Source organism: Daldinia vernicosa (assembly GCF_022497035.1).
Source record: "Daldinia vernicosa strain CBS 139.73 unplaced genomic scaffold F5Y00scaffold_16, whole genome shotgun sequence".
Classification (NCBI taxonomy): domain Eukaryota; kingdom Fungi; phylum Ascomycota; class Sordariomycetes; order Xylariales; family Hypoxylaceae; genus Daldinia; species Daldinia vernicosa.
Window position 1 is genome coordinate 121,490 of NW_025953932.1, and position 17,689 is coordinate 139,178.

General features: G+C 46.3%; 3 protein-coding genes across 3 annotated transcripts; 2 read left to right on the forward strand and 1 right to left on the reverse strand.

Annotated features, from left to right (window-relative positions):
- The first annotated feature begins 11,352 nt into the window (after positions 1 to 11,352).
- On the forward strand, positions 11,353 to 13,215 carry F5Y00DRAFT_39357 (regulator of G protein signaling superfamily). The gene has a single exon (XM_048013603.1). The coding sequence runs from the start codon at positions 11,705 to 11,707 to the stop codon at positions 12,692 to 12,694; it is 990 nt and encodes a 329-aa protein (XP_047865998.1). The 5' UTR covers positions 11,353 to 11,704; the 3' UTR covers positions 12,695 to 13,215.
- F5Y00DRAFT_39361 (uncharacterized protein) lies at positions 12,627 to 13,616 on the forward strand. The gene has a single exon (XM_048013604.1). The coding sequence runs from the start codon at positions 12,734 to 12,736 to the stop codon at positions 13,493 to 13,495; it is 762 nt and encodes a 253-aa protein (XP_047865999.1). The 5' UTR covers positions 12,627 to 12,733; the 3' UTR covers positions 13,496 to 13,616.
- A 795-nt stretch (positions 13,617 to 14,411) lies between these two features.
- On the reverse strand, positions 14,412 to 17,447 carry F5Y00DRAFT_233529 (DAO-domain-containing protein). Its single transcript, XM_048007317.1, has 2 exons — positions 14,897 to 17,447; positions 14,412 to 14,831 (listed from the first exon to the last, which is right to left on the reverse strand). Exons 1-2 carry the CDS (start codon positions 16,782 to 16,784, stop codon positions 14,683 to 14,685), a joined length of 2,037 nt encoding a protein of 678 aa, XP_047866000.1. The 5' UTR covers positions 16,785 to 17,447; the 3' UTR covers positions 14,412 to 14,682.
- Positions 17,448 to 17,689: the final 242 nt, after the last annotated feature.

Consider the following 17,689-nt stretch of genomic DNA (forward strand, 5'->3'; position numbering starts at 1 on the left):
CTCTTGATTGGCTGTCGGGACCCGAATAGCTGGAGCCTGGAGGAGCTGACGAGTTATTCTACACCCCCTCGTATACTATGCCTTATGATGACGACACTATCCCGGCCGGTTGAGATAGGCGATGGTGTTAGTATAGTATATTCAGTCTACCCCAGACCTCGTCAGCCCTAGCTATTTAACCTAGTCTGATCCGAAGTACGCGGCTCTCCGATTGAGTTCCGGCTCGCGTGGAAGATCCGCCACGTGAGTATTGTTCGGTGTATGATCCGGATTATCGGGCTATACGTCACGGTATACTGAACTACGTCTATATAGCCGTTCGTCGGCGTCATGATATCGTAGCTTTGAACATAGATCTAACTAGCGGCGATGTTCTTAGATAGGATATACATAGTCATTCATATGAACTGGCGTATAGATAGATACGAAACTTATAAATCTCCCTATTGACATGACAAGGACTTTCACTTCTAGACTCGTCTATTGAATTACTATTCTCCTAATGTTTTGAGACTACGACAGGTCCGGAGCGAATTTAAGCTGTGCCTGGAGTCTCTAGTCATGCCGAATGCAGGTACAATCTCATTGAGACGATTCATTCCTAGCTAGAAAATGAGCTTGGGGCAAAGCCATACTACATATAAAAGTGGCTTAGAAATTAAGATCTATATATGATTATCAATCAATTGGCTCCTTGAATCATGTGCGATCTTCTCGGTGTCTTGTAAATGAGGCACTGTGTCTTCAGTGAGATTTAGCCCTTCTCCCCTGGCGCCAAATCTCAGTAACTACCAGTATTCTCAGTTGGCCGCGAGTAGACTCAAGATGATGTACAGTAACATAATATCTATGTCTTCTTTGTATTCTACTTATCTGTGGATATTCACTTCGGTTGAGTGACCTCGTTTGAGTAAGGATTTAGATTGTTTGATTAGTGAGTGATGGGATGAACCTAGAGGACCTAAGTCACGGTAAGGGATAATAGGGGTTACAATCAGGCTACGGTAGTAATGCCATTTTCCTTCGAGTTTGATTTTCTCCTAATGCCACCATGCGGTAAAAGTCAAAGTTGATGCTATTGAATATCGTCAGTATTTGGAATTTGTATATTACAGCAGTTGAACGTCCTCGGAGATGAAAACATCGTCGTCTAAAGCTGCCTAAGGGATATCGTCACACGGGAGCGAATGCCTCTGGTGCATTGAACAACTCGAAGTGGCGAACGTAGTTAATGAGAGAAGGTATATGCGAACTAGAGCAGTTTAACGTCGCTATATTGCCTGTGCTTAGTGTGCACATACATACCTATACGCATATATGTCGTATATTTGATCGTGGAGGTAAGGGATACTCTTGATTCGAGCTCGTATGGTTCCGAATGCTGGCTGGCTTGGGGTGGTACCCATTCTGGGGCTTCAGAGCTCATATTCATTTCGATATGAGTAGATATATGTGATGGACCGACCTGGCTGGGCATCAAGAAAGGAATCACACCTTCCGTCGGGAGTTAGCATCTCGAGGCTTGTCTTGGCCGTGTTACCTTTTCATATCGCTTCCGAGTGAGTAGAAGTCAAGGTCGACGTGAATAAGTATGATAGGGGTTTAATTAACCTAATTAAGGCGTTCTAATCTACGATAGAGAGATCCTAAGATACGCTCATTAAGGGGCTACTGTAGGTCTTCTATGATGATGCCAATCTACTCTTCCCCATAAGCATTGCCATCTATTCGCTGGTAACACATCTCGTTTCACAAGTGTGACTCGGATAGTCGAGATGATATTTAGGCATAACCGAATGTGTCCGTGTTACGCCCAGCATTTGTGTTCGTCGTGTTACCCTTCTAGAAAAGGGGTAGCCCGACCGTTCTAGACATTACCTACCTTAGGTATTCAACCCATTGCTCCCGACAAGTCAAATCTTGAAGAAGAAACATCAGTACCCACGATTGGGGCTTTTGGTACTAAATTCCCCGATATTTAATGAGGATTGACCTTCATATATCGCCTAGAACCGTGTCGTAGGGTGTCATCGAGAATCAATATAAGCCCCCCCGCCGGCAGATGGCATATCTACCATCCCTAACGAGGTTAAAACATGCCATTTGTATTCCGGTCGCCGCCTTTAGCGAGATTATATGGCGTTAATCGTAAATAGCAAGATATCACATCGCGGAGAGTAATCCGTAGTCTTCCCTCAACCACCAACCTATCCTTACCTACCGGACTATCGTGAAAGGCTCGGGGTTGTCGGTATCTTGGTGTTACCGCATTTTGCAAGAGGGTTAGGACAGATACTTTAAGAGCGGGTCGGGATTGGACCTATCCTTGGCCCAGGCCATGGCGTCGCTGTTCTCGCAGTGCAGCGGAAGTTTTCTGGAGCGCTCGTTGGGTCATAATCAACCACTAACCTCTCGTAACGTACGCCATAGTCGTAATGGGTGTTCGTGGCTTACTATTAGCATCGAGCGTAGCTCGAAGTTGGTTCTGCCACTTGAGCTGAACGATTAACAAACATCCCATGGTACGTCTCTGCCGTTGGTTCCGATATAATGCCTCCAAGAGGATTTCCGGAAGTAGTCCACAGATCGCCAGTGGGTAGCGAGCGTATGGAAAGCTGCGAAACAACCCTATGAGCTAGCTTTACGAGTGAGTAACTGGATACCCGCTAGTGAGTATTGTGGTTCATTGAACCCCTTCTGCGGCGGTTATGTGGCCCGACAATACTTTCCGGAAAGAGGCCATGCAGCTACGAGTAACACAGCAGAATCTGTCACATCGTTCTAGAAACAAATTTCTTCTGAACAATGCCAGCTAGGGCAAATTAGTGTACCTATCCCTTCCGTGCCGTCTCATCCTGATCTAGCATCATCGTGGAGGCTAGGGAAGCCGCTAGTAGCGCGCCTGGGAGCCTGTAGCTACGTCAACGACAAACGGATGACGGCTGGTAGTGTAATGATGACCTGTACAACGCTTCTAGTGCGGTGATAGAATAAGAGTCGGTGAGTAGCATCTAATTCTTTACAATGAGATATTTATGAAAACGGTACCCTATTTCCTTCCGAACGGTGTACGGTTTGCAAGTGGTGTTGACCACCGAGTAGCTGATCTCAGCACTGGCGGACAAGAAGTTGGAGTTTACCCCTAAACCGCAGTCGGCTTATTATATACGATGTTTCGGCCATTCCATCTCATTACAGATCTCTATGCATTTGATATATAATACCGCTAGACTGCCGGTAACACGACATTTTTGTCATTTTGTCAGCTGTGATGTCGGTAGCCAGCGAGTGACTTAGGAGCTCCCGAGCTTATTACATGTCATTCCAAAAACTCTGCTCACTTAAATATTACAAACCTTCCTGATAGAAGATGTAAATTGTATTTGCCAAGGGTCAGTCTATAAATAATATGTCGCGCAAAGACATTCCTCGGGGATTATAGTATCGCCATATCTTCGTCCTAAGGGAGAACTCCAACTGCAAATAGAACGGATATGCATTATTTCTATAATTCATATGTGGTTGTACTATGTCTTTCCTATTTTAGAGAGAAATAATTACAGCAGCTGAGATGTTAGATCGTAAGAGCATTGCCGATTTTGCTACCTTACGATTTCTCAGACCTTGGCTACCTACATCTGAAGGTAGTAGGTTGGGGTAAGACACGCTTAGGTACGGATCCGTACATATCACATCTAACCGAGTTGTGTGTTTTGCAGTTTAAAGAAACTTTTTAAATCCCAGCTAGTCGGTCCAAGCGTAAATTTAACGAAAATCTTTGCACATCATGGTCCAATAGTCGTCCCATCGTTACACACAATAGTCCCTAGGGGGTAAACTAGGTAAACTAGGTGAACTTGCAGGACAACGATGTTTGATTTTTTACGCTTGGCAGCCGATTTGCTGGCAGCACGAACATGCATATAGGTGGATACAATGAAGCGAGGGAGCCACGATACTCACCAGATTTAGATTCCAGGTCGGGTAGTGTGCCGGATTTTCCGAGCTTGGAGGTTTGCCTTGTGACCTTGCGACTTGCCATTCTGGTGGAATTAAACCGTCTAGTAGGTAACCAGTGGAGATTGAGGCTCTGACAAGACCTTTCAACGACATCCAACTTACGCTGTGTAGTTGCAACTAGCGTTGCTGGGGCACATAGCTAATGGTAATCCATACATCTGATCTGGATCCGAGTAACATTGATGAGCGCATTGATGAGTGCCAAGCTGTGGGTTGCTGAGGTCGGACGGCATATGCGTACATAGTAGGCTTCTCTTGCCCCTTTAGGCAGTTACCAAGGTCTTCGCCTGCGCCAGCATATACGAATAGTATATATAGGTATATAGGTGAGAGAGTTGTACTGTTAGTTTGAGTAGTTTGAGGCTGTGCCGAGGCTCGTTTATATTTCTGTCCTCAACAACTCCATCTATGTCAATGTGTGTTGGACGCGATGTTGCTTAATCACTGGACGTCTTGGCTAAAGTTTGCTATGGAAAGACCTCGGTTCTTCATATTGGGAAGAAGTGAAGGTGATTGGAGGATAAAGACGTTGTATATTATCCAATGATATTGTCGAAACTCACAACGTACTTCTTCCTGCGACACAGCCGCTGTGAGGGTGTCAAGGCTTGTTTGACTTGTCATATCTCTAGAGGACCTCAAGAAAACAAATGTGGTGCTCGAGGGCGCGAATGATGAACCTTGAACGGCTAAATTACCCGACCTCTTTCGTACTTTCGAACATGCCGTTTGGCTCGTGGGGACGGGGACAACGCATAAGGGCTGATCGCTTCGTGAGGTGTTTAGCCGCAAATGTCCCTAACGTCGCTGCCACCTGAAGTGATAATCACGCTGAGGTGTCAAGGAATATCTTCGCTAGATGGTTGAGCACAGGCAGTGTAACGTTCAAGCAAAGTGCGGGATACTGCATGTTGCGCCGCTTGGAATCTCGGTAGCTAGAGTAGCTAGAGTACCTAGCTAGCACTGATGCTCGAGAGTGCCAATATATTGGAATGGCCGGTTCAGTTCGTCATATAGAATATTGATCCTAATATCTGGTCTGGTGTTCCATCTTCCATCACTATCGACACATATAACCGGTACTTGAGATACGACGTTACTACATAGTAAGGCTGGAAGGGATGAGTCAAAGATCCGACCTAGCGTCAGATGCGAGGTACGCATTGACCATGTCTCGAGTCCCTAGCGGCTAACAGTGAGCATATCGTAACGCGCGATCTGGATTTCTAAGATCTGACTGGACAAGGAGTTGAGATATGTAACACGATAAGACCAGGATAAAAATTTTCATCCCGTACCGGAGTGTTGGAAGAGAAGGTAAAAGCTCTTCGATTTAACAAGGGCCGTAGGGTTTAGGTGAAGTCCGTGCGATATTCTCGACGCCTTGAAGGTTCTCGGCCTCCTTCTAGATGCATCTTACGGCATCGTGACCAACGGTGTGCAGTAAGGCGCATGATTATACCGAGTAACGGGGCTCACGGGAGAGGAGCTGAGAAAGGAAAAAGGAAAAAAAAGCATAGGTTAAGCTTTTTGATAGGTTGATCTTGTTCCTTCAGCTTCTTGTTAGGTATTACTTGGTGGCCTTACCTACCTTAACCGCGGAACAAAAATTCTGATTGCCTTCCTGATACCGCTAGAGCGCTCCAGCTGTCGGTAGACGCGCCAGATCCTTGAGCCAACGAATAAGTCAATTAGGATTGTGAAGTAGTTACCTGATTAGTTAAAGCGTTGGTTGGTTAGGATCGAAAATGGCTTTAAGGTCTATGTAAATGACCAATCAGCTGTCGAACGCGGGCGCAGGATCCAAGATTCCTGGTAATCAATCTAGATAAAGGCGGCAAGTTTTATCGGTCAAACTTCTCTTAGACGGCGAGATACCTAGATGCAAAACCGTTGTGACAAGCTTGGCAAAGATGACAGCAGATACGTAGTAGACACGCACAACGTCTTCGTCACGGGGTATTTGCATAGTACTGCCTGTATGTAGTGTACATATCGTGTACCTAAGTTTAAATGTTGCTTGTTGTTGAAGAGTTACCAAAGAAGGAATTGAGATTCGTAGATTAACCCAATGGGTTGGGCAAACGGAAAATACCCATTGGATCGCAATGGTACTCGTCGGGACCGGAATGACCGCCGGGCACTGCACTAAAAAGACCTAACCGGTCAGCTAAGCCTTAGACGGAAATGTTCTAGAAACTTTCTAGAAAGAAGCTTTATCGTGCGACAAATACCTAGCTTTGATTTCTCCATCTTCCGTGCCCGAGTGGGTCTCTAATCGGCGCTACGTAATGCCTACCCAAAGTACGTCCATGAATAAATCCATGTACTTGTACCAAGCCGACAAACTGCGGAGTACCTAAGAATTACAGTCAGACCTCGATATAACGAATTAAATTTTTCAGTGTTTCGAATTCGTTATAGCGGGGATTCGTTATAAAGTAGACAACCCTATTTTGGACAGGGATTAAGTATATATACATCAATTTTACTAGTAAATCCCACCTATTTTATTGTACAAAATACATGTTAACCGTCGCCTGCTTATCATTCAAGTCTTTATCCCTTTACCTTTTGAATCTAATCGCCTTTTCCTCCTTTTTCAAGAGCCTAATTAAATCTGAATCGACTTGGTGATGCTGTTCGCACCATTTTAGCAGTAGCTTCAATTGGCGCTTCAATCTCAGCAGGCTTAAGGCTCTCGTCGACCTCGTCGTCGCCCTCCGTATCTTAACAATTGAGGGCTGGGAATCAGGTGTGCTATGGCCGAAATCTGGTCAAAACACCAAAATTCGTAAGAATCGTACGAATTTTAAACCTCACTTTTCCCAAATAGGGTTAGCCTAATCGGTTAAAACGGTAAAATACACCGCTTTTCTCATAATTTTACGAATTCCCCTTACTTTACATAACGAATTACGTAATAACAAATCAAAAAATTTAACGAATTCGTTATAAAAAAAAATTCGTTATTTTACATACAAATTTCAAAAATTCCTAAAAAAAATTCGCTAAAGCGAGGATTCGTTATGTTGTAGATTCGCTATAGACAGGTCTGACTGTAGGTACCCACAATCCATGTACTTTAGGTACCTATATCCTTATTATGTAATTACGATTATTGTAATTATGTATTCTATTCTTCCTTTTTTTTTACATTCCTTTTTCGGAGTATACCTAAGCCTACGGAAACCTCGGAGGTTAAAATCTAGCTCGGAGCTATTGTCTAACTCTTTTCCCGATTAAGCATTATTTTGAGAGATGTATGTAGCGATCCTCTTCCCGACAGGTCTTCCTACAACTCACTGTGTAGATCTGATGAGGTGGCATCCTTTGTGGGGTCATAATTTGGACTCTTCGCATGGCCGAGCCCCTTGAATGCGCTTCCGGTCGGCATATTGTAGTCGCATGTTATTGCGTTTCCGCGCATGCGCTTGTCCTGGAAGGGGCAACAATATTTTCCGGGTTTTTTTATGGGCTTCCACCTTTACCCTTTTTTCGTTTTTATGAAGGGAGAACTTGCGGTGAATCGTGAATACATACGTAGGCGGGCAGAGAGCGAGCAAATGGTTTACTTACTCAGATGGGGGTTATGGGACTTTGAATTCAGCCCTCCGCCTGTCTTTGTAGATGATGATTTTCTAACCTCAGCGTGTGAAGATATAGTATATGCATGTAGGTATATGTAGTATATGTAGGTATGCATGATGTGGTAGACGAATAAGTCTTGATGCCACCCACATGGTACTCACGATTTCGCTCCAGCAAGGCTGCCCCCTCCCTGCTGGAGTCATCAAGCTCCGGTATTGAAGCCGAATACAGCATTGCTGACGATCATAACCGTGATGTCACGCCCAACTGACAGGCTACTAGCCTTGCTGGAAATGGCAGCGTAAGCAGCCGATCCCACACCTTGTGTCTTTTTAAGATTTCCGTTCCTTGCCTTTATCGGCGGAGGTGAGGCTGTTTCGAGAACGGACATGTGCTATGCCTGTGTCCTGCATGGCTGATCTTGACCTGATTCATACCCCTCGCGCCTCCAACGACGGGTTCGAGCTGTCCAATGATGCAAACTGGTATCTTCTCTCATTCCCGCGTCTATATTGCGTTTCGAACATGGTTGGCGGACAAGAGCGAGACACTAATGCTACCGCATATGCTCACCAACTGCCGACACTTATTCTTCCAACTGGTAGAGAAGGACATAGAAGAGAGGGAGATATCTGCACCCCATGATAACCGCCCTGCACTTACGCGGCTTGCGCGTCTATTAGTGAACTAATATCCCTATCAAGACTCGACGGCGATAGGCAGATAGCTCTGCCTCCGAATAGTAATTGATCGATCAGCAAACTACATGTTTCCTATCAAGCGGTGCTTTTTCGACTGCTACTCCAAGTCTGGCAACATAATATAAATAGTGTCTGCCGAGGAAGCTTGGCCCCAACGGTCGCGTGCGTCCAATTACGATTTGGGGGGCGATGATACTGTAATCATCTAGGATAATATCGGCCGAGCCAGTCACATTGCGCGACAATCACGAGATGCTGTAGCGCGATATGGATGAATAAGAGCGGTACGGTCTAAGGTATGTATAGACCTGTTATTGTACCTAATGTATGTATGTATGTATGTAGGTATGTATGTATGTATGTGTGTATTTACCTATGCATGTATAGTAGCATCTCTTGCAGACCTGGAATACCAGTAGATACCAGTGAAATATTCATGCATAAGGTTGATTCGAAACCGTTCGACAACATCGACTGTTGCAGATGTCTTCCTGCCGTGATAGTCGAGTGATGGGAGAGTATATGTTTCTTGTGCGACATTGCGCATCTGCAAGTCATACATAATATCTGCAGTACGATAATGCTAAAGGGGGCTATTCAAATTTCAACGAGGGATTAATACAGACCTCGAGGAATCTGTCGAGTAAGTCGGTTATGAGGAAATTAGGAACGGAGGCGCTTGACTGAGAATAGAAAGAAAAGAGAGCCAAGTTTTGGTGATTCACTGACTGAGATGATGCCATCGTCACCCTCTTTTGTTCATTGTAGAAGGGGTTAAATGGCGTCTCAGCTTTAAACTCTATTACACCTACAGCATTACACTAGCTTCGCGCTTCGTTGGTCATTCAGCGATCGGGGTGGCGACCGGGCTGGTGCTATTGCCGTAGGTATTGCACTGGCTTTGCGTTCGTTTCTAGAATGTAGAATGGCATTGGCTGTAACATGTACTACTACTGGCTGATACCCCACCATGAATAATCAGGTGTAGTCGCTGATTGGCTTTGTTCGTATTATCAGGTGCTTCTAGCATTCTTCCATCATTCCTCGCCGCTTTATACTGTACGGCTAAAGAAGACAGGGGGGCGTCGACGGACTATTCCGCATGGGTACGAGACCCCCTCATACGCGATTGGAACAAGCTCATGTGATTGGACATCTTGGCTTGATTCTGCTTCTTCTAGCGCCATTCTAGCGTCGCGCCACTTTTTCAATACGTAGCACAGTACGTATGTCACCTCACCTGGCTGAACCTGGAAGCGACCGGGGCGGCCAACTGGAAAGAAGTGGACGCTCTTGATGGTGAAAGATGACGCCGACACAATAGCAGTCAGGCAGATACTAAGGTAAGGCTTCGAAACCTAACCTTATTATTGTTCAGCATTACAACAAAGCGGCACTAGAACTAATAGAGAATAACTATGTGCGCCGTAGCCTTGTTATTGGCTTCGCTGATCTCGCTGGTCTCGTAGGTCTCATACAATAGGTGCGCACGTATGTAGATAGATGTAGATAGGATAGATAAGTCAGGTACATGTACGTAAGAGCAGTGAACGAAGAGGTATGTAATTGAACGTTGGCCGAACCCTTGGAGGGCTTCGCCCAGCCCGATTTGCTTCTCTTCCCACCTGTCCTGCCTTGTCCAGACTGCCAGACCCCCCCGTCTTCCGGTTTTGGGGATACTACGTAGCAGGGTCAGCGCGATCGTCAATGCTTTTATGTTATATTCTAGAAGAATACCGTAGAATGCCGACCACCTATAAATCGTGATAATCGTGACAATTACGGATCTATCAAAAATGGTGGTGTTTCTAGATAAATGAAAACAGCTGCGATAGGTTAAAAGGTTAAGATGGGTACCTAGGTACCTAGTCTATGTACTTATAGTACCGTACAGTGTACCTAGTGTACCTGTAGAAGATTTTCTTAGTCAAGAGTTCCACCATAAGGTTAAAGGGGGCACCCATCGAAAGATCCCAGTCATTCGCCATACATCAGGTACCTTGATCACCCCCAAGGGTGGGTACCAGTACTTGTCTCCCTTTTTCCCTTTAATCTTCCTCCTGTCTCCCACCCGCCTTCTGTTTCTAGTTTCTGAGTGTTCTATCCTATTTTGTCTACTATCTTCCCAGTCTCCAGTCTGCCAGTCTACCCTTCATCAACCGTTGAAGATCCTCTATCCGAAAGCTTTCATTCACCCTTGGCACTTTGCAGCTTTTGCAACTTTTGCACCGTCACCGTCACCGAAAATCTCACCTCGAATTCATTAATCCTTCTCATTCGCATCGGCATCGCCTATAGGAGGAATACTATAGGAATAGGAAACAGCCTCAATTGCTAATACTATTATATTTATACGACTAATTCCCATCGACACCGGCTCTGCGCCTTTAGTTTTAACTATTACCAACCCCATCAACGCCTCTCTTTCAACGACTATTTTGCTGTCGCTGTTACGCCTAGTGGATCTGACTGTTGTGTTTTGGTCCCTCGTTGCGAATTATCTGCGGTCTTCCAGCTCGTCCCTCATTCCACACGGCCTGCCGTACTAGTCCGCTGTAAAACCAAACGACCATTGCTTGTTGGATTTGTTGCACCATCTTGCTCTAGAAGATCGCTAGAAACTCGGGGACTTTTCGACCTCGCCGGATCTACGAATTCGCCCTCGTCTAAGAGTACCAGCTTGAGCATAGAGGAGGCATGTCATTTGCCATTCCCTTGAGGATTTGCTAACCTTATATACGCAATCGTCCATTGCTTCACTTTACGACTGTATTAATTTGTCGCTGTGGATTCGGAACTCTCTGATAGGAGTGGAGATTACCACATTTTATCTCAACCGACTGAGACTGCTGAGTCTTTCATATTCAAACGTGGTTCTCAGTTTAGGTCTAGTGAGATCTAATCTGTTTGTTAGACATCGTCTGAGATTGTGTCGGAAAACAACTTTCTCCACACTTGAAATATTATCGGTATCGGCTTCTCATTGTGTTGTCCGTTCCTTGATTCGCCAGTTTGTATTGGCTAGAATAAGACGGCATTCTGGTTAGCCGACCTGACTCTGGGTATCTTGAAAGTCGCTCGATATCTGCTGTTATCCGTGTAGTGCCTGAGCGGGAGCCTACTGATTGGTCAGAAAGACTTGATCTTTAGGAATACACGGGCTGCCTGCAGATGATGAAGGCCGCTTGAAGATAAGCTAGAGCAAGTATTTCGTACGTTTTCCATAATCTCGTTACGAAACAATCTTGTCAAACAGGAAAGAAGCTTGCCAATTTGCATGGCGTCAGAGCTTGTTTTGGGTTAAATTCGCTGCAAGAGCTTCTGTTTGCTCAGGGTTACACGGCCAGGCGGATTACCCGATACTTGTTCCTTTTGCCATCTTCAAAGGAATAATGGGAAAACCTAGATTACGAGGAAGCTCGCCAGTCTACTTGAACCAATCTCAAACGGAGTTATCACGACCACCGTCAGTCTTCGAGGATTGGGACCAAGAAACTGCAATGGAAACATCACGCCCTACGAGCCTGGCCATACCGCGCACAGGTTCGCCCTTCACTAATCCACCAACGTTGTCGGAGATTCTCTCTAACACAGCACCACCGCCATGGACACTGAGTTCTTTTATGGCCTTCTTGTCCCAAAACCACTGCCTAGAAACTCTCGAGTTTATAATGGATGCTGAACGGTACATGATTATGTATCATCAGATCGCGCAGGGTCAAGCACCTAATGGACCGGCAACAATATGTTCGCTATGGCGGAAAGTCATTGATGCATACATAATGCCATGTGCGCCTCGGGAAGTCAATCTTCCAGCGGATGTTCGCGACCGTCTTCTACAGCTTCCCTGCTGTAAAGCGAACCCGCCCAATCCCTCCGAACTGGACGAAGCAGTTCAGATTGTACGGGAACTGATAAACGATTCTGTTCTTGTGCCCTTTCTTGAGTCTGTCGTATCAGCTACGGTTGAATCACGGGTCGAGGAAGAGTCTCAGGAATATAGACAAGGGCGTTCGCGCCTTCGAATACCAAGGGACATCGGGCACGACGACGAAGCAAGCCAGTCACCTAGATCATCCTATCTTCCACATTTCATCATGGGACGTGGAGCTGGTAATCGGTCCACCTCTGCCTCGGTAGAGACAGTATTTGATTTGGTGACTGATGATAGCAGTCCAAATTCGACTCCTGCAGCCGAGCCAATGACACCACCTACAACCCCACCCACCTCAGATCTTTCTTTTAATACTTCACCTAATAATCTACAAAAAGCCATTTCGGGAAATAGTTGGAAGAAGATGGGTGCGAAGTTAGGATTGACAAAAAAGAACAAGTCCGTCCGTCGCACAGGCTCAACATCAGCCAACCAACCCCCATTATGAGGGTTACAGGCCGCGCCATCACCTGATCTCTCCATCGCTATGAGTAGTAACAGCTCGATACCTACTCTACGAGAGACCGCCAGTATGAATACGCTGTGGGAGGATCCCCACCCCGGCGAGAAATTGGAGATTCCACATGGGATGTCTGCTGGATTATGCACCTATCCGCAGACCGTCAGTGGAGATGTCACGGGTGGCGTGGCCGTGAAAGCGCGTAGCGCATATCAAAATGATGGATCGTGTACGGTTGGGCGCAATGTTCGGTGCCGTCAACGCAGCATTAAGCCCAAACTGTTAAAGATTCCTGCGAGGGTCGTTGAAGAGCCAGAGGCAAAAGGCGGACCAGTAATTATGCCTCAGCCGTGCGGGTTCGTGAAACGACCACTTCGCCTCCTACGTTCCCCTGAATCCTTCCATAGCTTTAATTATGAAACGGATACCGAGACGGAAGCCAGTGCCGAGACTGGAACGGTTGTTAGTGATGCGGAAACCGATCAGACCGAAGTCACTATCGGCCGGACCTCACTCAGCGACTTTTCAAATTGCCTAGGCATATCGCAAGGGGAGGACGATTCGGCACTTACCGTTGTCGATTCTGACGCCTATACGCGAGCCAGTACTGTTGACGATACATACGGCTGGGAAGCAGAACTTGAGCGCAAGATGAAGTGCAGAGTTAGCACGGATTCTGTGTGCCCTTACCGTCATCATAATCAATATCGGACTTCCGATGGCGGTATGCGAAGTCTCTTCCAGCGCGTCTTTTCTGTATCCGGGAGGAGAGTCAATTCCGGGTTTTAGAACTACGTTAAACCATTAAGTTGGTGTTATTGAATTACGTGAGACGGATTAATGAGTTGGATCTACTTTGTCCTTTCGAGCAGGACGATTTACAAAATTTTCTTACCATGTTTACCATCGGCGGTTTGAAATGCATCTGGTTTTATCATTTTCGGCGTTATCATCCGGACGGCCAGGCAACTGGGTCCTACGGCGGCAAGCATCAAAATAAATCGGGTCAAATATGGCATAGAATGGGAAATTAACAGGATTTGGCGAGGCGTTTAAACGGGGGTTTGGATATCACGACTTTTGCTAGATGTAACGAATTTCCGCTCAACGTTATCGTTTTCTTTTTTTCTGGATCGGTTGAAGGACAACAAGCAAGTAAGCAGCGTCGTCTGCAAAAGAACATTGGCTCTAGCATTACACAACACCTGCATTGTATAGAGCGGGGAATTATTGGGCAAGACAAGACAAGCAGAGACAAACGGGAGAGTTTGTGTGCTGATATATCTTCATGTCGATATATCGTAATCCTCGGGTTGTTACTAGTAGAGGAGCCAAATGAATATAGTATGAAAGTCCATGTATATGAAACTGGCTGCATGCAAATTGTTATTCTGTGATCTTGTGTTATGTTACTGCTGCTACGCATGACTTGAACCACTTCATGTAACTATGCGCTTGCGTCTCATCTTCTAAGCTTTGACCTAGTGTTTGTCCAATGAAGAATTGTCATCTATGTAAAGGGATTGTCCATTCAAAACCGTCAATTAAACTTAGTTCTCCCTGTCTAACGTATCAGATCGTAGTATACTTGATGGTTTTTGTCAACAGATTTAAAGAGTCTACCATTCACAAAATGACCAACCTAAGGCTAAACCGCTAACAGCCAACATGTCCTGGCAGAATAATCAATACCCTGGGTCAAAGATCGCGGTTCATAGTCTTTTCTATTTGCTATCGACTATCAAATCCATTACAGCTACATGTCGATAGAGATTAGATCGCCTTCGGCAACGACACTTTTGGACCCATGCCGAAATGCTCCTCCTTAACCCAAGGGAAAAACAAACTACACGCCAGAATTGCTCCATCCAGCCGTCTATATCTCGAATTACGGGTTCCTTTACACATAACCCCATTTCCCATCTCTTTTAGGTTTCCAGGTAAGTCTCCCTTTCTTTCGCTCTAATCCGTCTTAATTACTCTTCTACAACGGGGGGCTTGTTGTGCCTCGAGTACATCTTGTACTCAAGCGAGGAGCTGAAGTCGAGCTTGCCCTTCTCAACCTGGGCCCTGGTTACGGTGAGCATCGGCTCGGGCAGGCCCATTGATTGCAGGAATTCTACGGCTAAAGTGAAATGTCAATTAGTATTTTCCGTTGTACAAGGGAAATAAGTTGCATAAGTTACTCACTGTCCTTCCATTCTCGCTCCTGTCTCTTTCGGTCCCACTTCAGTTCCTGGCTCATGATATCGATGATCTTGGGTAAGCACTCAAGCGCAGCCTGGGCGTTCAGGAAGGCCAATCTCGTTCTTCGTGCGAGGATGTCAACGGCAGTCTGCGCATACTCGTTGGCGATGGCATATTTGATTTCGCCATCCACAAAGGGGTAGAGACGAGCTATCCGCTCTCCTCTCGCGGGGAATCGGAGATCTGTCGGCTTGCACATAGCCGCAACAGTCCACGCCCTGTCACCGTAGCTCTCGGTCAGGTGCTTAGCAACCTCGGTCTCGACGCCAAAGTGCTGAATCAAGTTGATGAACAAGGTCTTGCTGAAACCATGCGCACCAACTAGCCGGACGTTGTGAGTTTGGCATGATCCGTCTAGAATTGCACCGTCGTCTATAGCTTCGGTGCCGCTTACTCGAGGAGCATTAGGGAAGGGCTTGGTAGGAAGGTTAAATTCCTTGACTGCCGCATCCACACAATCCTCAGCCATTTGTCGGTAGGTCGTCCACTTTCCGCCTGCGCATGTCACGAGGCCGGAGCTAGAGATATCAACAAGGTGGTTGCGTACTAGTGACTGCGTGTTCTGGGCCTTGGGGTCCTTGACTAAGGGACGAATGCCAGCCCAAGCGGCAAGCACATCGCCACGGCGAACATGGATATCCGGAGAAAGATAATGGCTAACTTCGTTCAAAATCCACTGGATCGACTTCTCATCGGGGAGGGGGTTTGGAGAGATAGATGTAGGCTCATCGGTCGTGCCCGCGATGGTGTTTCCTTGCCACGGGAGGAAGAAGATAACTCGGCCGTCTGATGTTGATGGATCGATCAATCCCATGTTTGAAGGGCTATAGTAACCGGGTAAGATGACGTGGACGCCCGAAGCTGGTGCAACGATTTCTGGACAGTTCTGGTCGTCAAGTTTCCGGATAGAGTCGGTAAAGGGACCGGTACAGTTGACGATACATTTAGCCTTGACGGTAAACGGATCAGACTTCTTACCATTACGTTCTTCAATGGTGTCCTTCACCAGAGCACCGTTTAGCTTGCCGTTCTCATTCTTCGTCAGCCCAGTCACCTCGGCATGGTTCAAAACGGTAGCTCCATATACCGCTGCGGTCATAGCAATAGAGACGTTCATTCTCGAGTCGTTGTGCGCGCCGTCGTAATATACCAAAGCACCAACAAGATCAGTCTGCTTTAGCATGGGAAATGCATCTAGAGCCTTACTCCTAGTCAAGAAGTAAGAACTTTCGATACCTTCGCTACCGGCAAGGAAATCGTAGAACTTAGTACCGGCCCAGTAATATGGTGCCTTCCACCATTTGTCCAAAGGAAGCATAATAGGTAGCCACGAACTCAGATGAGGAGCTGTCTGCAAGAAATACTTGCGTTCCTTGAGGGCCTCCTTGACTAATTGGTACTGACTGTAATCCAAATTCCATACAGCTTTTTCCAGATATCTCACACCACCATGCACAAGCTTGGTGCTTTTACTACTAGTACCGCTGCTGAAGTCGTCTCTCTCGACAACTGCCACTTTGAGGCCTCTAGTAACAGCATCCAATGCAACACCTGCCCCGGTGGCTCCACCGCCAATAACAAGCATATCATACTCCTCCTCTTCTCCGGTGCTCTTTTTTAGGTCGGCTATCTGCTCCTCACGGGATTTCACTTTCGGAAACCGAGGGAGCTTAAATGTGCCATCGGCGCCATAGATGGGAGGAGGGACCGCGGGACCTTCGAAGCCTGGAATATTCCGGGGTCGATATGAGTACAGAAGCGCACCACCACCAACCGCAGCGATTGTGGTGGGGAGCGCAATGCGCTTCAAACCTCTGGCGAATCTGGACATGATCAAAGAGTTGGACTGGTATTAAGAGTTAACTAGGTGTATTCTGTTAAGTTGCACTGCCAGCAGGACCTTTCTGGCAATATTGGTCGTGTCTATTTGAAGACACGGAACTGCGTTCAAGTGCAAAACTCGAACACAGTAGCCAGACAAACAAGCCGACTCGCTCCCAGCTCGAGCGTGATGCAAGGGATAATATAAAGCTGGACAGAAGACAGCTCTTTTAATCAGCGACCGGCTGGCGGCAAAATTGACGCCAAGTCAGGTCAAATTGCCCTTGAGGCTCGAATTACTTAGGCTAGATGTTGTAAAGAAGAACAATTAGAGAATTAGAGAAATTTCCCTCACTTTGAAAGTGACGAAGTTGAATGGTGTTGGTATGAGCGTGGGGGTTTGACCACGCGGTCAGGCACTTCTCCTTTCGGTTTCGGTGGAGAAGTAAATGGAGAAGAATGGAGAATGGGGACAACTACGACTACGTGTAGAAGTTGATATCAACATTGTATTCGTACCTGATACAAGGTTACGCCGAGAGAAAATACAATGGGAAAGGAAAAGGGCTTGCTTTTAGTTCGTGGTATTAGCTTGTGATGGGTTGGCTGAGAATTGGGTCTGCAGCTCCCTTCCCGGAGTGAAAAAGTGAGCAGTAAGCCCCATACTTTCTCCCACAAAGGTACATTTCCATACCCCACATGCCCCATAATTAGGGATGCAGCAACGGGAACACGGTTGGGCTCGGTATTGTACAATGTCTGAATGTGCATAAAAAGGCTCACTAAAAAATGTTCACTGTGTAGCACAACATTGAAGGTAGCGCAAGTACGCAAGGTTATGCGCCTATCGAGACGGTTCGATTGAGCGGGGGAGAAACAGGGGAGAGCTTCCTAAGATTCCCTTAGACACTTAGG

Excerpts from the sequence above, each read along its gene's own strand:
- F5Y00DRAFT_39357 (XM_048013603.1), top strand. The coding sequence starts at position 11,705 with ATGGGAAAACCTAGATTACGAGGAAGCTCGCCAGTCTACTTGAACCAA.
- F5Y00DRAFT_233529 (XM_048007317.1), bottom strand. The coding sequence starts at position 16,784 with ATGTCCAGATTCGCCAGAGGTTTGAAGCGCATTGCGCTCCCCACCACA. Across the intron at positions 14,832-14,896 it reads GGAGCGAGAATGGAAGGACA|CCGTAGAATTCCTGCAATCA; the intron begins GTGAGTAACTTA and ends ATTTCACTTTAG.
- F5Y00DRAFT_39361 (XM_048013604.1), top strand. The coding sequence starts at position 12,734 with ATGAGTAGTAACAGCTCGATACCTACTCTACGAGAGACCGCCAGTATG.